The sequence below is a fragment of the Simochromis diagramma genome, unplaced genomic scaffold (assembly GCF_900408965.1).
Source record: "Simochromis diagramma unplaced genomic scaffold, fSimDia1.1 OVJJ01000320.1, whole genome shotgun sequence".
In the NCBI taxonomy this organism is placed as follows: Eukaryota; Metazoa; Chordata; class Actinopteri; order Cichliformes; family Cichlidae; genus Simochromis; species Simochromis diagramma.
Genome location: NW_024386773.1, coordinates 544,576 through 561,156, shown reverse-complemented (window position 1 = coordinate 561,156; position 16,581 = coordinate 544,576). Strand labels below are relative to the sequence as shown.

The following is a 16,581-nucleotide window of genomic DNA, read 5'->3' as shown; positions in this document are numbered from 1 at the left end:
CCCTCGCCCAGTGTCGCTTAGGCAGCCTTAAATTAAAACACAACAACCTCAACAAAGAAGTTTATTTACACCGACAAATGCCATTTTTGTATGAGAGACATCAATATGAGAAACACTGTGCTTCTGGAGTCAAAAGGCCACTGAAACATGAGGCTCGTAGAGTGGAGATGTGTCACCCTTTTAAAAAAGTAGTAGTCATGTTTTGGACAATAATATCGTATAAAAAATACATTCAAATAAATAATAACACTGCGAATGCCTCTATAAACACATCAGATGTCAGAAAGAGGCCAATTTAAAGAAAATTTAAAAGAAATTAGGCACTTCAAATATATTGTGCTGTTATCAGATTTAAGTGAATCGTTTTCCACTTTCACCACATACATTTACTCATTCGCAGCATTTACCACAGAAGCATCCTCTCTACAAGAAGCATGGACACCTTGGCAAGCGGCGAGTGAGAGGACAATGTAAACAGGGTCATTTCCAGCAAGTTTTTTTCTTTTTTTTAAATGATTAAAAGTTAGAAACAAACACTACCTTGGAATTTCCACAGCGGTTCTTACGATATACAGCAACAGAAAAAAACCACACACGCCTATCTTCCCTTCACCTCTCCTCTTGTGCTCCTTTTAGACTTTTACAGTTACATAATAGGTATTAACAGATGAGCAGGCAGACAATCAGTAAGATCAAACACTGCAGAGCCACTGCTGTGGCTCGAGTCGCCGTCCCTTTTTGGTGTAGCGGGTCTGTTTGATCGCAGAGCTCCCCCTGATACCCGCTGTAACACTGACACTGAAAGTCTGCTTCAAAACTTAACCCGTCTGCTTTGCCGAGCTCACCGGTGACCGTCAGCTTGCCGTTCTTCTCGACGATGTCGTGGGTGAGGGGATTCAGATGCAAGTAAACGTCGCTGTTTGAGTTTCTGCGCAGACATCGCCCGTGAGAGCCGCAAAGGGTCTGGCTGCATAGCTCTGCTGCCGTGGAAACGTTCAGGAGGTACTGACTCAGTGTGCCCCGCAGATATTTATCCAGATCAGAGCAGGTGGTCTATGGGAAAAAATAAGTGGATACATGAAATCTTCAAGTACTGTGCAATTAATCTGAAAAATATGAAGTAACTAAAGCTCTGGTATGGAGTACAAATTGCTATAAATACACTTTGTAAGTAAGTGAGTAAAGGCTGTTTATTAATCAGCATGATCTCAGAAGTTTAGATGATATCATCTGTGGTTAAAAATAAATGCGACGTATCCAAGTGATGTGTTTAATTTCACAATCGTTGTGTGCATGCTTACTTTGGTTGTGTGCACAAGTTTATTTATGAAGCGTCTTTCACAGACAGATGTCACAAAGCGCTGTTACACAACCAAGAGTAAAATAAATAGGAAAATTAAGTGTCATAATAGCCCATAAAATGGGTATTTTATAATAAAAAATACCTGGTCTTTAGTCACGTACACAGAACAACAGATTCTGAGCTTGTGAATGAAGACAGCGAGCAGCTGGGATAACTAAAGTGCTCTGTATGCAAATGCCAGAATCCTAAATCTATTGGGAGCCAGTGTAAAGAGTATAAAATAGGAGTGATCTGAGCATCAATAGTCTGGAATATGCGTTTTTATAGCTTGGAGGCGTGAAAGAGATTATTTATCCAAGCTGGTTAAGCATACTGGAGTAAAAGCAGGAAGCTGTGTGGAAATACTTAAAGTACAAATACATTCATTCTGAATAAAGTACCTGAGTAAATGTACTCAGTTACATTCCTACTGATCCTACCCATGCTCTCATCCAGTGGTGCTGGGGACTGCTAGATTAACAGTCACTCTAATCCACGGATGTCAAAATGATTTTACATTGAACAGTCCACTTTGATCTTAAGTGGGTTGGACCAATGAAGCTCCTCTATATCGGTGTGTAAAGAACTTTACCTACACATTTAATCCCTGAGATATTTTAATATAAGGAAAACAAGTGTTTCTTCCAACAAAGATCTAAGAATTTTTTTTGCATAATATAGAAGTGCTGTTTGGGCTTAAATTGAAAGAAATAAACATGTAAAATTACAGAAAAAGTTTTGTTAGCTCACTGTGCAGAAATTAAATTGTCTTGTTGAAGTCTCTTTATGCTTGGGCCTTTTGCACTTCAAATCGTTACAAAAGTCTAGTTTTGCGTGTCTGTTGTTATATTACGACATGATTTGAGCCTTTTCAAATGTATCCTTGTCCGATACGTTTGAAAACTAAACTTTGAAAAAATAAATAAACAGGTCAACTGCTGCAGTCGCAAAACATCCCTTTTTTTAATGATGATTTCAAGATTTTGGATTTAATGCCCCAAAATGGAATCGAAGTCAAAGTCCCAGTCAGCGTATATGTGTTTAATCAGCACCTGATCATGTGGCCTAAGACATTAACCGTAAACCCTGAACTTTGAGAAATATCTCCTAGTATGAAATGCCTTCACATGTCACAGACGAGAAGAGCAGCTCAAAAGTTAAGATGATAACATCTGTTCCAAAAAAATGCATACACCATATCTGAGTGATTGATGTGTTCGTTTCGCAATTGATGTGTGGATGCTTACTTTGTTGTGTGCATAAGCAATATCTCCCCACATGATTATTCCAGCTGCTCCCAGGGCCACACTCTCCCCGATCGTGGACACAAGGTCAGTCTGCAAAAAATTACAGGTCAAACAAAAGGAAAACAGTCAGCTAAGTAAGTGTCAGAGGTTCATAGGCTACTGTATGTGAAGTAGAGGGCCAGGTCTTCTGTTCTCATTCTCCCATAAGCAAATAAGGGTGTTTAGAGTGACTTTTAACTTGACCAACACCCATCCTGCCTACTCTGCACAAATGAAAGGTATTGGGGTGTCTGAATGCCAGCAGCACAGGAAGGGACTGTAGCAGCAGATAAGAGATGAATCTACACAGCATGCATTAACATTAGTGCTCAGTGACGGTTCTATATGTCAGGCTTTTACTAAGAATTAGCAGGAAAAAGATAGAAGAAATGTTTCGGAATATAGTCAGTAACATGGCTGGTTCAAAACTTCATTAGTGTCTTAAAGGAAAAAGCAGGAAAAAAGTTCCAGGAAGAGGAACCAAATTCAACACTGGCACTGTTTCCAAAGTTAGACTGTCACCTCGGTCAGCTGCTCCAGGGAGTTCATGTACGTGGGCCGCGTGTACACAAAGACAGGACGTGCCAAGCCATCGCCCGATGAGGCCAAACGCATCCCCTCTTTCACACGGTTCCGCACAAACTGGCGTCCGGCGGCTGATGAGCGCAGCAAGCTGCTCATGTAGATGGAAGGGAAGAGGGCTGTGCTCTCAGTCCACAACCATTTCAGCTGGTCATTGCGAGACACCTCCACATCAGGACAGCGGCCCGTGTAGCTCTCCAGAGTGCGCACGTAGTTGTGGTTGTAGCAGTCAGGAAACAGGTAGAAACCCCACAGCTGGTTGGGCCTCAGGTTCTTAGCTTGCTTCAGTGTGTCTAACATGAACAGCCTGGCAGACAACTCAAACTCCTGCTGGGCCACTTTTTTCACCTGATCAGGAAGCCAGGTTGGGTTCTTCTGGCGCACCAATTCCTCAGAATGTCTGCGGTAAATGTCTTTGGCTTCCCAGTTACGTATCCAGAGGGGACGCCAATCCTCCCAGTCGATAACAGCTAAACCAGTGGCCCATTCTGAACGTATGTACTTCTTAACATCTTCTGGCATTTTCTCCAGGTGCCGTGTGCGACTGGCCACCTGCGGAAGTCCCCCATTCACCGGTGTTTCATCTTGTTCAAAATAGGGGTACAAGCCCAAGCGCTCCTTGTAGAAGATGGTCAGATTCTGATTAACAAAGCCCTCATTGGGTGTAGCCACAATCTGGAACTGGTCCAGCTGGAAATGAATTTTATGCCGCGGGGCACAATCTTCAATCGGGGCGTTCCAAGCAAGGAGCAGAGGCTTTCGGGAATACAGTGGCCATCTCGTGGGCTGCAGTCCCAGAGCAAAGAGGCAATCCCACAGCGGGACAATCAGCAGCAGAGCTTTCCAAGCTGACAAAGTCCCGTGCAACATGTCTTCAGATGTGGATGGACAAAAAGGACTGCCACACTCTGCTCTACAATCCACAGGAGGGAATGACATGTTAGTTTCCTGAATGCACATTTAATAAGGTGTTTTCTCTTAAACAAACCTTAAACATGTTTCCATTTTATTTATTCAAAACCAACTTTATAATTACATGGACATAAAGCACAAGCTTCTCTTTTGTGACATTGCCACTGCAGATTAAGTTACATAAACGTCTGCAGACTATTAATATTTTCTTAAAAACAAGAAATAAATAAAAGAAAATAAAAGAAAAGTGGTAATACAATTTTTATCCAAAAAAAGGCTTCTTTAAACTGGATTCTACCTCTAGCAAGCTGTTAACATAAATTGCCTTCAATTTAATTACTGTTTGCAGCTCTTTTATTAGCAACGATAAAAAGGTAAAGATAATCAACTTCAGCTTCCCTACAGATGGATACACTTACCTTTACTGGCAGGCTGGGGAAGCATTCCCCCGAAGACAGAAGCCTACAACTTCACTCCGCGTTTTGGCGTTGCTTTAAAAACAAATAGGAAAAGAAAATTCAGTATAAAGAAAAAGACGACGGGGTAACTTTACAGGAGCACATGCAGCTGTGCTGTGTCTTATAACCTCGGCTCTCCGGCTCCTTGCGGTATGTAAAACTCACAGAAGTCAACTTACCCCCTGCGATGTTGTCAGTTGCAACTCGTTCAGTCCCGAGTGCCAAACCACTCTCGGGATGGGATGTTCCATTCGGTCTGAGGAAAAAGGGGGGGCCGAAGAAAGGAAATGGAGATCCTTTAAAAAAATCTGTCAGCGGCTCTAATTCGTTTCTTCACGTCACTACTTCAAACTGCTTCGAGTATCAGCTTAGCGAGACGTGCTTTGATTGCGTCCTGTTTTTCTTTTTCCTCAAGGCTAACCCTCGTGTCCCGGCTCAGCGCCTGAATGGGTCGGTCCGAGAAAGTTCGCCTCCACTCTCCGTGAAACAGATACACTGTAACCAGGGATGCCAAGATCTACAAAAGGTCACAGCAGGGCACTGTACCACATCCCTAAATATAAGACCATCCTTACAACTCACCTTTCAGCTGCATGACAATCGTGTTAAGGATATTGAGAAATCTGATGGAGGCGATTTTTATTTAGTTTTTTTAAGTGCATTTTCTATCTTAAAAGGCCTAAAATTGCATATTATTGTGTGCTGTGTTACTGTCTATAACACAACAAACTTAATTTCTATCGTAAATAAGGCTCAGAAAATATTCTCAGTTATAGGTTACAAACAGGACCTCTGCGCCAACCCACAGTATGGATGTTATCTGAGCAGATGTGCTCACTAGGTGAACTTGACAACAATAACAAAAGTATAGGCCAACATTGTTCCAGCATGGAAAGATGCTTGTTGGTAAAGTACCATCTTGAAGGAAATAGTAATTTTTTCATAGCCTTTACACTTCCCACGAACCTAAAAACAGACCTCAGACCTAAAAACAGGGGCAGGAAAACCCCTTTGACTCATACCTGCCGACCTTTAGTGTTGATTTTTCTTTTCTTTTCTTTTTGTGAGACTTGTCCCACTGTAAAACTTCCTACATTCAGTTATTCATTGAGATCACTTTAATAGCTTAAACAAAAGAGCAGATATAGCATCCGGGTTTTTTTTTAATTATTATTTAAATATTCAAATCTTTTGCTTAAGGTGGTAATACTGTAGAAACACTCCAAAAGCTGTTCAGTCATAACTGCTCTATACTGTACACAGTAAAATGTACCAAGAGAATGATATGATGATATATCTAAATCTCTTTGAGCACTCAGTAAGACTGGAAATATGCTAAGTACACCAAAGAATCCAGTAGCCTGTAGAGCCACCTGTAGCAGCAGTAACGTGAAGTGTTTGTTTTCTGTTTGACTTTATCAGTCTCTCTAATCTCCGTGGAGGAATTTCGACCCACTCTGCTCTACAACGTTCCTTCAGTTTGTTGATGTTTCCAGAGATTCATTTTTGCACAACTCTCTTGAGGTCCAGCCACAGCATTTCAGGTGGATAAACAGCTGGGTTTTGACTATTGCAACACCTTGATTCTTTTCTTTTTCAGGCATTCTGGTAGAATTCCTGCTGTGCGTGGGATCATCATCCTGTTGCATGACCCAGTTTCAGCCAAATTTTAGCTGTTGGACTCACATTTGACTCCAGAGTACTTTGGTATACAGAGTAGTTCATGGTCGACTCAACGACTGCAAAGTGTCCTGTGCCTGCAAAACAAGCCCCAATTATCACCCGGCACCACCGTGCTGACAGTTGGTATGAGGTGTTTGTGCTCATATGAAGGTCGTCCATAAGTTCAGTACGGAATATCTGTAATCATTCATCTGCCTCCTTTTCTGAGTGTTTGGCCGCTTCTGGTCTGTACTTCATAACCACTTTCTCACATTGCCAAACTCATTTCTGTTATCATTACTCGATTCCAATCATCTTCCGGCCCGCCTTCTTTGACCCAATCAGCTTCCAATCTGCATGTTTTAAATCTGTGCTCTCCATCATTCTCCCTTTCCGATTCTCATTCATGCATTCATACCTCCTCCCCATCTCCACCTCAGGCTCTGGGGAGTCCTGTCCTAAATCCTTCACCTCTGGGAATCCATCCTGCCATGATGGGTCATTGAAGTCTAACTGCCAAATAAATTAATTTCTCTATCTCAATAAATCATGTTTGGTTCTTCCAAATGATCTCTCCTCTTTGAAATGCTATGGTGACCTGCTGGTATGCTTTGGTTTTTGTCAAACAGCACTCATTATGGCCAGACATCTTCACTTTGATCTCATATGCCCAAAGGACACAAAGGACACAGCATGTCCAAGTCTTGTGATTTGAATCCTTCTAAACAAGTCATACTTGTTCAGTCTTTTTCTAATTGTAGTGCCGTAAACTTTAACATGTAGCATGCTAACCGAGACCTGTAGAGTCTAAGATGCAATCTGAAATTTTTTTTGGAAATTTCTCTGAAGATTGCACAGTCTGACCAATAGAATTAATTTGCTGAGGGATTTGATCTTAGGACGACTGTGGCAGCAAACTGTCCAAGTTTCTGCTTTTATAGAGGTTCTCATGCTTGCTGATAATCAGTTAATCAAGTGCATTTGATTAGTAGCACCTGGCTGCTACTTAGCCTTACTTAATCTTTCAATGGACTCCACAGACTCTTCTGAAAACGTGATTTTTTTTATGTCAACAGTATGTTTTAATAAATTTACAGTTTGGTTGTTTAGGCTACACAGTGCATCATCTTTCATGTGCAGTTCAGTTTACAAGTATAACATTTACCTTTGAGATATATATATCTCACTGGTCTGATGAATATATTTTTTAAATTTACCAGTGGTGTATTTTTCAAAGCTTCTTTTTATTTGACTAGTGAAAAATTATTATCTCAAGTCTTTTGGTTGCTGGTACTTAAATATTTTAAAGTTTCCTTCCACTCATGCAGACTTGAATGTCTTGAACACACTTCAGAAAGTGGGCAAGAGGCATCTGGCACACAGATTTCACTGCTGCCTGGAGCATGTGATGACAGCCACTGGCGAGGGCTTAACAGAGGAACCGAGTACCACATACTGTCATGTTGCCAAGCACAGTAGATATGGCACTGGAGAGGAGATAGTAAAGGCCATGTACCAACATGTAATTACCTAAATTTAACAACCTGGAATGATTTGGAAAAATTGGGGAATCCATATGTGCGCTGTACTTGAAGGTGATTTTCTAATAACTGGTACAACTTTTGCTTACATCTGTACTCAATGAGTAAGATCTGAAACACGGCATTCCTGGAAAAGGTAACATTTTCCCCAGGAGACACATGTTAACTAAAAGATCCCTGAGCACATGACTAGGAAGAGGTGGGGGAGCCTGGAAATTCTCTGGTTTCCTGTGCCAAAATCCATTCCGCTTGTTTTGCTTTTGAACTTTGCTGACTCACCTCACCATGTCATCAGCTTCTCTCTAGGGCTCTGCAGAGTAAGGAAAAAGTGGACCACGGACAGACCCGTGTGAATGAACAGGGAGGGAAAGGAACAAAGGAATGGCTTCATTTCCGTCTACTCTCGGCTTCCCTTTGACCTCTGCCTCCTGAACATTACATCAGGTGAAGTCAGGGATCGTCAGGAAGCTAAAACAATGGCAGGGAAACTGCCAACACACCCTACTATCTTCACTTTTTGTCCCAAACACTTTATGAATTGCGATACATTTGGGGTAATGCTCTGACTTGGTAAATTTGAACTGAGGAATTATAAATGGTTGTAACATCCAAACATCCAGTTTATATAAGAATACAACAAAACCCACATTTAAAGGTTCATAATGCAAACAAAGTCTGAAACTGAGGAGCACGTATCCCAAAACGTTGATACGGACGTAGCATTTTGAGTGGGGGAAAAGTTTCATCACTCGTCAAAATAAATTCTTCAGTCTCTGAGGAGTGCATACATTACATCATTTGTAACTATAACCTTATTTTGTGGCTTTACTAGAAAAAATAGGAGATTACCACCAAGTTTCCTCGACTTATTTGTAATGACTACATATGATCTCACTGTAACACAGTCAAATGTAACAGAATCCATGTGAGAACTAGCACAAAAATGGCTACAGTAAGCGCCTTTGTTCCACTTTAAAGCACTACAGCTTGTTAAATTACTCCCATGTAAACAATATATCTATTTTACTGTTCATAATTGAAAGTATGGTTTAGTTGTATTTCAAGGCTGCTGATAATTTATAGTGACTGCCTCTCTCAGCCTCAGTCCCATGGACAACTTTTCCCCGTATAAACACACTGCATACATCAGGGAGCACATTACGCAGATCAGAGCGCTGCTATTTGGTGTCATATTCATGAACTTAGTGCATTTTTTATGATTTTACAGGAAAGCGTTCATCCTTTAAGCGAAACATCAAAGACCAATGGAGAGGAAACACATCAAAGGGGCTGACCTTTGGCCTCGAAACGCTCCGACCGCATTCCACACAATTACAGACACCAGAGAATGCCTGCAAAGGAAGCCCTACCCATTTATTGTGGGGATTTGTCATCTGAGCGCAGTGAAATATGTTTACATCGCCATTAAAAGTTGATACTACGCCAGCTGGCAACAACAACCAAAACCTGTCACGATCTGAGGCTGAGCTTTTAATTTCATCCTTATCTATTTGGAAAAGCAAACTCCACACAAAGAAGTAAATATGCATGATTTAAAAAAAGTTAAAGCAGGTATAGCTTTCTGCTGCCATCTAGAGGAAATGTGGCTTTTATGTTGCAGATGTCTTGAGTTTAGATTTTTATATATATATATATATATATATATATATAAAAATGGGAGAAAAAAATTAAGGGGGGAAAAAAGAAGTTTGATTTTCACCGGCAGCCTCAAGGCACGGCCAGACAGAATTTCAAGAAGGTGACGAGGAAAATCTAAATATAAGTCAGAATCTGGAGATGCCAGGGTTACGCTTACAGCTGTTTCACAAGTACAGGGATCACTGACCCCACATTCAAAAGTCACCATTTGGTTGAATGCAATCTGCACTTCACTTAATATTTTCTGAATAGTTAGCAACTTAAAGGATTTCTTGCGAACATGTATAAAATCAATTCAATCTTGTCTACTTCCTCTTCAACTAAAAATAAAAATTGCTGTTAGCTTTCTAAAGTTCACAGAAATAGCTTGACATTTTAGTTTTACTTGTTTTCTTAGAAAAGAGAAGCACGACCACAGACACCAAAAAAATAATGTTTTTACTGTAGTACAAAACACAAGATGTTTCCTGTTTCACAGACGCCAACAAGTCTCAAGTTACCACATTACACTCATGTAAGCCATGTAAGAATCATGACTGGCTACCAGAATACTAAAGTAACAAAATCTTCCTTGTAGTGTAGTGTGAAAAAAATTGTTGTCAGGCCTCATTTCTTCATATTTTACATCAATGGACCAGACATTTCTGTATTTTTTTTTTTTCACGTGGTCTAGAGGAACAGCTCTCCAGGATTTTCTGTAGGTCATTCAACTTCATCTATAAGATACAGTAGAGGCTTTGTCATGATTTTTTGCTTCATTTAAGCCAGTTGTGTTGGGGATCTTCGTCAAAACTGATGGAAGTGAATACATATGATTTTGATCCACCATGCAAAATAATATGGAAAGCATTTGATTGAAAAAGGCTTCATTTCTCAGGATGACAATGACCTGCCATAACACCTGGAAAGTAAAACATACAGTGGAAGTCTCAACCATGGATTGGACCTCAACATTAATGAAGCAGTGTGGGATCATATCAACAGAGAACAAAAGGGAGCCAAAAACCAAAACTCTGAAAGTCCTTCAATAAACCTGGAGAACTATTCCTGAAGAATAAAGCTTGAATGCAAAAGTTTAGGCCGTGTGGAAAAATAAAAGTAGTTGTAACAAATCTTGATTTTCAAGCTTGTTAAAACTGTGGAAAAACTGTTTTTGACCTCATATGTTGTGTTTCCATCTACGTCTGCAAATTTCAATAAATCACTGCACCGATTTCCCATTTTCCCAGCAAAATACAAAGAAAGGAAGGGTAACTAAAGACTTTTTGCACACTAGTGTAAATCCAGGACCTAAACTCAGATGTAAGGGGAAGAACTTCACTTCCTAATATGATAAATGAGAACACGGTCTTCCGGTGTCTAACTTATTATTCTGCACTGTAAGGTCAAACATCCCAGTGCAGTAACAATAAACAAGATGAACTGCACCAGAAAGCTTCAGCCAATATGAAAAATAACACACACAAAAAAAAAAAAAGAAGATTTGAGTGATTTTGCTCAATAAACCATTTATTCAAGTATTTTCAACTAAGAAATCTGATGTTATTTACAGTACATTATGTTCACTAGTGCAGGTCTGAGCGCCAATAACTGAGACTAACTCAGACGTGACAATACAGAACATAAATATATACAAATTCCACAATCCCTCATCATTCCCACCCTGCAAATACATCTTGCATTTGTAGTTCACACACGAACCCAAAACTAGCACATGTACAAAGACACATACAGAGTCTACATCTCACAGAAGGCATGAACCATTAAACCCTTTTCACGTCACAGATGTTTTGCCCTGCAAAATTAAAAAAAACAAAAACAAAAAAAAAAACTCAACAGGAGAAACACGAATTCATCCGAAGTATTCTCCAAGTCTGCATACATATCAGCTGGGTAGTGGAAACACAACTTGTACCATCACTGTTTTTGTGAATGTCAAAATAAAGACTCGTTGAATTCAAATGTATAACATTTAATTCAATATATCATTTTTCATGTGACAGTTTGAATTTTCCTTTTTCCTCTGCAAGCCCCATTCGCCAGTTCTTGACTGCAGCTCTCGGGACTTGAATGATGCTCAGCAAAGAGGATCTGTGGCTGCACGTCATTGTAGACCGGTCACTGTGCAACGTGTCACACCTCACAGAGGACGATGGGGAAATCGACATGAATACACGGGTGGTCGAGCTTCACAATTCCCTGGAGAAAAAAAAAGAAAAAAAGAAAAAGGAGGAGGAGTGATGGCACTGACCCTATATCGCCCTGCCACTGCAAAAGCGTGTTCCTAGCTCACCTGTGGAATTAGATTTTTCTGGATCCTCTTCAACTTGGACTTCTTTCTGCCATTTTTTGTCACAACCGTCTCCTCGTAGAATTCATGGGCGAGGTCACCGTCCTCATCATAATACAAAGAACTGCCAACACAGAAGGTGGACAATTGTGTCAGGATTAAAATAGAGGAGGTGTAGGCGTTACTTGCTTGCTGATAGTCGCATCTAAAACGGTTGTCAAGTTTAAAAAAAAACAACAAAACAACAACAACAACAAACCCCCCCCCACCCAAATTTCTCACTCCCCTCCAATGTTTGAGCCTCATGTATTTATTAATGAGCCATAATTTCTCCACTGCGCTGTAAAAGACTTTTTGCCAGGTATCACAAATGCTTGATTGCAGTCTGTTGCTGCTAAGGGTGGCCCAACAAGTGATTAGATTTAGGGAGTAATCACTTTTTCACACAGGCCCATGCAGGTTTGGATTTTTTCCCCCTTAATAATTAAAACTTTATTTAGAAAGTGCATTTTGTGCTTACTTGTGTTATCTTTGTCTAATATTTACATTTGCTTGATGATCTGAAAGTTTTAGGTGTGTCAAACACACAAAATAGAAAATCAGGAAGTGGACAAACACTTTTTCAGACCACTGTATATAAATAAAAGAATGAAAGGAAGCTTTCAAATTATTTTTTTCTACTTTGCTAATACGAGTAAAAGGGTTGCAGTTAAAATGACACACTCGATCTAATCAAAATAGATCGGAAAACACACCCCTAGTGTTAGCACATGACTCAGTTATGTCCCTTCCTCTTTGTCATGGCACTGTTGTGTTATGCTAAATAGGTTTCGGTAACAGAGTTGCAAATATTGCAGTGCATAATTACTATTCTTTGATTTAGGGCTCTGTGATACAATGAAATATGTGAGATGACAATATTAAAACGTTTATCATTTTCATATTATACCCTATTGTTTATTGCTTTTACTACAGAATTTTTTCGCTGCCTTAAATGATGGTTTGCAATAGTCACCATGACATCCCAGAAGGACCAGCCAAAACAAATTGCAGAGCTCATTCCTAAATGTGGGGGTTAACTCTGTAACATGGACATGGTTTGGTAATGAAAAGTCTGACGTGGACCACCGGTGCCCACCACAGGCAACACACAACAAAACTTTTCTACACAGCACAAAGAGAATTTACAAATGGGAAACAAAAAAGAGCCATCAAGTGTTAATAAACCTCAGACTGAAATGTTGGAACAAGTTGCTGCCTGTGGTACACCACATAATAAAGACTCACAAAGATAATGGCAGTCATTTCAACTTATATCTAGAAATAGATTTTGTGCATTGGTCAAAACACTCGACTTAAGGTATACAATCCCCAACCAAAAGCACTTAGCACAAGTCTGTTTATCTCATTTATATTACAAGTGTCGGGCCAAAGTATTGGAGGAAATCCACGACGTAACATATTATGCTGCAACAACAGATATGTGAACAATTCGAACAATGAGCTTAACGTTGCACTTCATCCAAAACTGAACAATCTGCAGTCGATATTTTCAGACAGGCTATTATCCTGACAACAGGATACAACCATACAGGAGCAGTAATGATAGTCAGAGGCCTTGGGGAAGCACATGAGTAATGGGGAATGCGTAGGGTCATCTAGTACGTGTCACTATGGGTAACTCCACACAAAGCCCATAATTATTTCACTTTTGATTATTTAAGTTAAATGTACAAAAGAAATCGGCGCCAGTTTAACTCAGTGTTTGGAGCGGCCAAGAGCAGTCTCTCTCTGCCCCTGCTTTCCTGCCCTTTCTTCACTGTCTCTCTCAAATAAAGCTGAAAAAGGCCAAAACAACTGTTTTTAAAAATTTACAAAAGAAATAGTACTTTCCGCGTGGTGATTATATAAACCTTTCACAGAATTTACAATAAATGCACTATATTGATTTATATTCTTATCAGGATAAGAAATGAATTAGTCGGATATGACAGTTTAAGACATGTCAACAAAATCAAAACAAAAAAATTAATTAAAGATGACCTTTAATATTTGGCATGCAATCTGCTTATTAAGAACTTAGGACAAGAGCAAAATGCCATTTTGGCAGTATTCCTCAAGAGCTGTTTTTGTAATTTAAATAATATTTTGGAACTGCTAACTAGGCTTGCATTTTGTCTCAGGGCGAGTGTAATTTGCATAGCAAATGTATGTGTTAGTATTGTGTGCATGGATTATTTTCAAACTCAAGGGTGGGATAGAAAACGTCCTTTCAACAGCATATCCACTGTATTATTTATTTACCTTCTCCTTGTAAAAACAAATGGTGTTGCATTCTTAGAGCCTTTCAGCCGGGCCAGAGACTGCTCGTTCCCATCATTTCCTGACTCGCCTCCGCTGCCTGAGAAAGGCCAGACACCTTTGGCTTTGGATCCACTTCCTCCCATTCTCAGAGATAAGGCATAGTTAGTCTCAGATTAGAGCGTTCAGTCTGGTTGGTAGCCAGATGCTCAATTGCTTACCAAGGTCAGAACCTAAAAAGTGAAAGCACATAAATAAGTAAATTTCACTGTCTGGTGTCCAAGTGAACAGTTTACTCAGCTGCCAGCTGTTAAGACGTTGTTTGCTTACTGACTGCTGGCTCTATTTTAGTGCATAAACGACTCTGTTGGCAGAAAATGGCCAAGCTAAACTCAGAAACATCTAAGTATAATCTTGAGAGCTTGAAAGAGAAGGCAACTAGACTTATTTTGGGTATGAGATATTTCAAGGGGCTTCTTCAGTTCTATAAAAAAATAAATAAATTTAAAAAAAGGTGGAAAGTCCTTCAGAAATGGTTCTGTCATGGACCTACTATTGATCATATGAGTCATCACATGAGCCAAGGCGCAGAAACAAAATGTGTGGCTCATTCCCATCACTGAGGGTTAAGGTCGAATCTATTGTAAGGCCTTGCCTCAACCCATCATTTGACCCTACTGAGGTCACCTGAAACAAGGTCTGAGTGGGGATTGAAGCGCTTGGAAAGGGATCTTAAGGCTTCATTAAGTCATTGATAACTGGTGTGGTAAGCGCCCACCTCTGTTCAATGATGCCCTCCTTTACTCCTCTCTCAAACCATGTCTTCTTGGTTTAAAATATGAACATGATCATACAAAAAAGAGCGTATTTTGTTCTTTAGGTGCAGGTGTTTCTAAAAGAACCGCGCCCAAAGGGGGAAACCCCCACCATGAGTTCAACACCCGGGACTCTCCATCAATTTTTAATGAGCGCTAAGGAAGCCTCTTGGATGAGAGGTAAAGGTGTCACACCTAAACAAGTCCAGTCGCCTTCCTTTGGAAGGTCTTATGGGTACCATCACCTGGATGGCTGAAAACCTACACAAACACTTAACTATAATAATAATAATAATATCTAAATTTTATTCGTGTGTGAGACAGTTCCGTCTGTTTTATATCGTTACGTTACACTACGGTAGCTTCACCGTAAGCTAACCAACTGGGCCACAAAAAAGCCGAACGTAAACGCATTAAGTGTCACTCAAAACGCTTGACACCTTACAACAGTCACTTAAAAACACACCCACGGCTTCACAATATATTGTACATCGTCTAATATTTTGCAACGGCGCCCGTTTGATGTGTGGTGACCTACATGTGGCTAATGACTACCGGCTAACGGTACCTGCACAGTGAGGTGAGGTAAGCTAACAGACTGTTAGCTTCCGACTACAGACGCAGGTTAAACAATAGACGAGTCTGCAAACACACTGCTGCTTTATACACGGGATTCTGACAAACATCTTACCTTATGGTACACTAAACCTGACATGTCCTGTCATAACTTTTACTACTAGCTATGTTTAGCTAGCGCTGGCCGTTGCTGTCCGACCGACGATGACGATGGAGATCAGCTGATCTGACCGACTATTAAAGAAAAAACGTCACCAATATTTAACTAAAGAATTTATTCATAAAGGTGCGTTAAATGAATCTTTTTTATGTTTAAAGTGGGTGTTTATATCTACATCTGAATTTAAAAATGTATAGTATGCACACAGTACTGTGAGAAAGTATTTACCCCCATTTCCCATTTCGTTAAAAAAAAAAAAAAACCCTAACCTAACCCTGATTACTTTCAGACCTGTCGAATCAAAACATAACCTAAATAAGACTTGTTTAACAAAGGGAAGCAGTTTTAAAGATCTGTCCAGAACAGCAACAAAATAATCATTGACGTCTATCAGTCAGGAAAGGGTTATAAAGCCATTTTAAAGCTTTGGGACTGTGGTTAACCTTCCCAGGAGTGGCCAGTGTATCAAAATTAGTCCCAAGAGCATATCTATGCCACGAGAGAACAAAAAAGATCCTATAGATCCCCAAGACTTTTCAGAGGACAGATGAGATGCTTTGGTGTGACCTTAAACAGACCATTCACGCTTGAAAACACTCCAATGTGTCCCAAAACAATACTGCAAAGATCGGGCCAAATTCCTCAATGCCTTTTATCGCAAACAGTTCACTGCCGTTTTTGCTGCCATGGGTGACACAACCAGCTTAGGTAGCAATTACTTTTTCCCCACGTAGGAGCAGATTGGTTTCGATAGCTGTTTGTGTTGTTTTGTGTGTTTTTTTTAGCCTTAATAAATATAGTCATCATTAAAAAAAAAAGGGTGGGGGCATTTTGTATTGAAAAGTGTTAAGGTGGTTCGGGTATCTGCCTTGGATGGCTCCTGGGTGAGTAGGCTCTCCGTTTGCTGCTGGCCCCACAACCCAGCCCTGGATAAGCCTTTGTCTAATATTGAAATGAGCTTATGATCTAAAACATTAAATGTGACAAATACGCAATA

At 40.1% G+C, this 16,581-nt stretch overlaps 2 protein-coding genes across 5 annotated transcripts; both read right to left on the bottom strand.

The window, feature by feature from the left end:
* Nucleotides 1–48: 48 nt before the first annotated feature.
* hyal2a (hyaluronidase 2a) lies at nt 49–4,979 on the bottom strand. 3 transcript variants are annotated; one of them, XM_040001365.1, is made up of 5 exons: nt 4,760–4,979; nt 4,542–4,613; nt 3,151–4,123; nt 2,590–2,679; nt 49–1,053 (listed from the first exon to the last, which is right to left on the bottom strand). In XM_040001365.1, exons 3-5 carry the CDS (start codon nt 4,078–4,080, stop codon nt 661–663), a joined length of 1,413 nt encoding a protein of 470 aa, XP_039857299.1. In that variant the 5' UTR covers nt 4,081–4,123; nt 4,542–4,613; nt 4,760–4,979; the 3' UTR covers nt 49–660. The 3 variants fall into 3 exon arrangements, with proteins under 3 accessions (XP_039857299.1, XP_039857317.1, XP_039857307.1); XM_040001383.1 differs by lacking the exon at nt 4,760–4,979 and adding an exon at nt 4,709–4,727; XM_040001373.1 differs by lacking the exon at nt 4,760–4,979 and having other exon boundaries at nt 4,542–4,700.
* A 4,884-nt stretch (nt 4,980–9,863) lies between these two features.
* Nucleotides 9,864–16,570, bottom strand: tusc2a (tumor suppressor 2, mitochondrial calcium regulator a). Of its 2 annotated transcripts, XM_040001343.1 has the most exons (4): nt 15,540–16,570; nt 14,037–14,266; nt 11,736–11,856; nt 9,864–11,641 (listed from the first exon to the last, which is right to left on the bottom strand). In XM_040001343.1, the coding sequence occupies exons 2-4, from the start codon at nt 14,177–14,179 to the stop codon at nt 11,576–11,578; spliced, it is 330 nt and encodes a 109-aa protein (XP_039857277.1). In that variant the 5' UTR covers nt 14,180–14,266; nt 15,540–16,570; the 3' UTR covers nt 9,864–11,575. The 2 variants fall into 2 exon arrangements, with proteins under 2 accessions (XP_039857277.1, XP_039857286.1); XM_040001352.1 differs by having other exon boundaries at nt 14,037–16,570.
* Nucleotides 16,571–16,581: the final 11 nt, after the last annotated feature.

Coding starts and splice junctions, on each gene's coding strand:
- tusc2a (XM_040001352.1), bottom strand. CDS start 14,179: ATGGGAGGAAGTGGATCCAAAGCCAAAGGTGTCTGGCCTTTCTCAGGC. Junction 11,857..14,036: donor TTTGTTTTTACAAGGAGAAG/GTAAATAAATAA, acceptor CTGTGTTGGCAG/TTCTTTGTATTATGATGAGG. Junction 11,642..11,735: donor AGAAAAATCTAATTCCACAG/GTGAGCTAGGAA, acceptor TTTTTTCTCCAG/GGAATTGTGAAGCTCGACCA.
- hyal2a (XM_040001365.1), bottom strand. CDS start 4,080: ATGTTGCACGGGACTTTGTCAGCTTGGAAAGCTCTGCTGCTGATTGTC. Junction 2,680..3,150: donor CCCTGGAGCAGCTGACCGAG/GTGACAGTCTAA, acceptor AATTTTTTGCAG/ACTGACCTTGTGTCCACGAT. Junction 1,054..2,589: donor TTGCTTATGCACACAACAAA/GTAAGCATCCAC, acceptor TTTTTCCCATAG/ACCACCTGCTCTGATCTGGA.